Below are 4,361 nucleotides of genomic sequence, written 5' to 3' on the forward strand. Positions count from 1 at the left end.
CTTGCTAGCTTGGATTCCGCACTCGCTAGTGGGTTTGTATAACAAGGTTTAGGTTCGTCACCCTTTTTGTATTTAATTAAATGAAAAAAAACAAATAATTACCATCATGCCACTCAATTTAATCTCAAGATTATAAAAATCAAGGGCCCAGATCAGTTCACGCAGTTCACTCTTAGGATTTTGTTCACGTTTGAACCTAATCCTATATATATATATATATATATAGAGAGAGAGAGAGAGAGAGAGTAGGAGTTGTGTGGAAAGTCTATTTTTCCTAGAAAATCTAGGAAGCAATAGTAATTAGACATGTGTCATGGATGTATTTTAACTAGAAGGGCAAACATGTAATTTCATATATTAATTTTATTTTTGGTAATTATCTCAAATAACTATTTTTTGCATGATCATATGTGTAACCGATTACATTCAATATTTTTCGGGATTATAGTTTTTTTTTTGAGATCCAAATCTCTTCCAAATATCACGAACACAAAACAAAATCTATATATTGTAATTTCGATCATTCTATTCTTTACCAGCATCGTTCATATTCAATATTTTTTTAGTGTGAAAAATCATGGATTCGAACACTCTTGTTGATGGTGGAGATGGTAATTACAGTTACTTTTGTAGTTTTTTGTGTTGTTTATTATCATTTTTTTCTGTAAAATCGTCAGTTTGTTTCTTGATGCTGTGTTTTAACAGCCAGAGAGGTTGAGGTTTTAGTGTTTAATGATTCTATATAGGTGACTGATGTTTTGTAATCTGAAGATTATTTTGTTTTTCTTAAGTTATTTCATGGTGTGTTTTAAAATACATATGTGTAATTTATGTGGTAAACCAGCATCTTTGTTATTGGTTTTTGTGTTTTAACAGTAATGTGTTTTACCAGTTATGTATTTTAACAGATCTTGAGGTTGTAGTCAACGTTTTGTATAATTTCATTGAATGGTGTCTTTAAATAGTAATGTGTTTTAACAGTTATTCAGCTTGAAGTGAATTTTTTTTATAGTTCCATCTTGTATGTTGTGTTTTAACAGTAATATGTTTTACCAGTTATGTGTTTTAACAGATTTTGAGGTTGTAGTCCACGTTTTTATTTTTTTTTTCATTGAATGGTGTGTTTTAACTTGCATTATTTTGTTCTTTCCCATGGTTATTACTTTCTTAGCATTCAGGTCAGATTTTTTTTTGTTTTGGTGTGTTATATAAGTTCACTAGGTGGTAGCATGGTCAGTATGTTTTTTTACTTTTGCCCTGTTTTTTTTTTTGTTTTTTGTTTTTTTTTCATCTCATTGTGTTTTTACAGATGTGTTATATGCTCAATTTTTGTCATGTGTTGTAGATGCACCCAATTACCAATTACGTGGTGTTGAACAAGTCTCTCCAAACTCCGGAACAAAGAGATATATTCCAGATTCACCCTCTTCGTTGACGCCAGCAGAGGGCATGTTATTTGACACAGTTGATGATGCATATAACTTTTACAAAACTTACGCAGAAGCTGGAGGTTGGACTGTTAGGAAGGGCACACAGCACGAGAACCGTGGTATTGTTATAAACAAGTATTTTTTTGTTCAAAGGAGGGTCAAAAAGAGTTTCGACCGGTCGATACTTTAGTCGAACAGCCATCTGATAGGTGGGTACGTAGGGTACCATCCAAAAGGACCGGATGCCAAGTTGCGATCAGAATAAAGCTTATCGATGCAAAGAAGTATCTGTTGTATCATTTTACAGAGGCGCACAACCATGATTTTGTGCACGAAGAAGATTTACATCTTCTCAAGGAAAACAGAGGTATTAATCGTGCACACGAAGAGATGATAAACAAGATGTCACATCTCAACATTGGTCCTGTTCGTGCATTTAACATTATGAAGGAAGTGTATGGTGGGTTCGACAAAGTCGGTGCGACTAAAGTCGATTTTAAAAATTTCAAGAAAGAATTAAATCTTTTTATCGGAGAGTTTGATGCTGAAATGTTTGTCAAGCGACTGAATAGGAAAAATGAGTTTTTACCGAACTTCTCGTGTGAATATGAAACGACAGACGAAGGTGTGTTGAAGTGCATTTTTTGGGCCGACGAGGATATGAAAAGGAATTATTATATGTTTGGAGATGTTATATCATTCGATGCTACCTACAAGCGTAACAAGTAACGACGAGATTCATTTTTTATATATTCATTGTGTTTTAAAGCCTACTGTGTTATAAATACATTATGATATATTGTAACCGCTGATTGTTTGTTTTTGCAGGTATAACATGATGTTTGTCCCTTTCACTGGGATTGATAATCACAATAGGAACGTCACACTTGGTGCTGCAATTCTCGGTTCTGAAACGGCAGAGACGTATAGCTGGTTACTTAAGGCGATCAAGAACGCATATGGGTACACGCCTCCCGTAATCGTTACTGACCAAGACCCTGCGATGAAAAGGGCTATAGCGGATGTTTGGCCTGAGTCTAGGCATCGCTTATGTATGTGGCACATCATGAATAAACTCACTACAAAGGTCTGTTTGTTATATGACAGTTTTTTTCTTTTTTTACAAGTGTATTTTTTACTGTGTTTTAATTTTTGTTTTTTAACATACATGCATATAATGTTCCTTTAGGTCGGGGATGCCCTGTGTTCAAATACAGATTTCAGGAAAAGATTGTCTGCAGTTGTTTGGACTGATTCTCTATTGCCTGAAGCGTTTGAGACTGAATGGGCTGCTATTTTAAAGGATTTCGGTTTAACTGACCATGAATGGCTGACGTATATATACGGGCTACGTGAATCATGGATTCCAGCTTACTATCGCGAAGAAGAAATATCTGGTCTTATGCGGACATCATCTAGGTCTGAAAGCGAGAATCACTTTTTTGGCAAGATTAGCAATCCAAAGTGCACCTTGGTTGAATTTCTTAGCCACTTCGACACAGCTATTGAAGCGCAAAGACACGAGCATCGAAAAAACGATCATGACACTCGATACACCAACCCTGGAGAGTGGAGTGATTTTGTTCTCGAGAAGCAAGCAGCTCAGATATATACCAGAACTATATTTTTTGATGTTCAACTTGAGATTCAACATGCTATTCATCGTTGTACTAGTGTCAGATTAGATCACGTCGGTGATTTCATTAAGTTTTTTATAAAGGATCTCGATCAGCCATGTTCTTCGTTTTTCGAGGTGATATTTTGTTTTACTTTATGTATACATTATTTTTATTTTTTTTAAATTATCCATCTTTTATATGAACTGTGTTTTATGGATACTAAATGTTATAGGTTATGATACGCGAGGAGGATGTTACTGTTAAGTGTAACTGCAACAGGTTTGAGCAGTTTGGATTGTTGTGCAGTCACATTTTTTGTGTGTTACGGATTCTTGATGTAAGGGAGTTTCCGAAACAATATATATTGAGGCGTTGGATGCGTGAAGCTGTTCCAAATAGTTCCCCCGGGTCCATTCTTACGGATGGTGGAGATCCAGATCGTAGCGAGGAGGTTAACCGTTGTGTTCGTGAGATTAGTCACGCAACTGAGTATGTTGTGAACAAGTTGATTTCAAAATTTGATCAGTTGTCTGATTTTCGTGATCATATCAAGCAGTTTATGTCAGTCGCTGATGAAGCTCAAATAAATGCACCTCCCAAGACACGACGTAATCGTTTTGCTGAACTGCTGGGAGTTGCTCCAGAGAGCACGGCCACTATCCGTGTTCCAGTTGGTACCAGGTTCAAGGGTTGTGGTTCTCATAAACGCCTTAAATCTCAAAAGGAGCGAGCCATAAGTCAGTCTGGAAGTAAACGTCGTCAATGTTCATTATGTAAAAAATATGGTCATAACAGAGTAACGTGTTGGAAATACACCGTGGTTGTGCCTGAGGCAGGTGGTTCGCGGAATGCTGAAGGTAATGTAGATACAATTGCTGAAGGAGACGATGCTACAGTTGTTGAAGGTGATGGTCCTGGATCAAACGATGTTGATGATGTGTTTTACACATCTGGAAACGATGCAGACATGGATGATGAAAACATGGCAGAGTAGGATCTTTTTTATCAAAATTTTAAGTCTGTTGCTGAACTATTCAATTTTCTGTTTTATTTTTATCGTGTGTTTGTTTTGGATTTGTTTTTGTTGATTTTAAGACTTGTTGGATTCGTCATTTTGGATTTGTGTTTGTTGCATTGTGTTTTAGTGTTAACCTTTTTTTTAATAGCCTCATGTGTTTTCTATGATGCTTGATTTGTTCCTGGTTTTGGTATATAGTTTAAGTTGTTCCAAAAGTGTTTTAATTTTGTTTAAATTATAGAGAGTTGATGAAATTGATAGGCTGGTTGCCAGATCACAGTATTTCAACTTTGT

General features: G+C 35.8%; 1 protein-coding gene across 1 annotated transcript; it reads left to right on the plus strand.

The window, feature by feature from the left end:
- Positions 1-577: 577 nt before the first annotated feature.
- LOC110876264 (protein FAR1-RELATED SEQUENCE 5-like) lies at positions 578-4,043 on the plus strand. Its single transcript, XM_022124442.1, has 6 exons — positions 578-611; positions 1,310-1,518; positions 1,584-2,155; positions 2,259-2,517; positions 2,620-3,183; positions 3,282-4,043. The coding sequence occupies exons 1-6, from the start codon at positions 578-580 to the stop codon at positions 4,041-4,043; spliced, it is 2,400 nt and encodes a 799-aa protein (XP_021980134.1).
- The last annotated feature ends 318 nt before the right edge of the window (positions 4,044-4,361 follow it).

The sequence above is a fragment of the Helianthus annuus genome, chromosome 9, assembly GCF_002127325.2.
Source record: "Helianthus annuus cultivar XRQ/B chromosome 9, HanXRQr2.0-SUNRISE, whole genome shotgun sequence".
Lineage (NCBI taxonomy): Eukaryota > Viridiplantae > Streptophyta > Magnoliopsida > Asterales > Asteraceae > Helianthus > Helianthus annuus.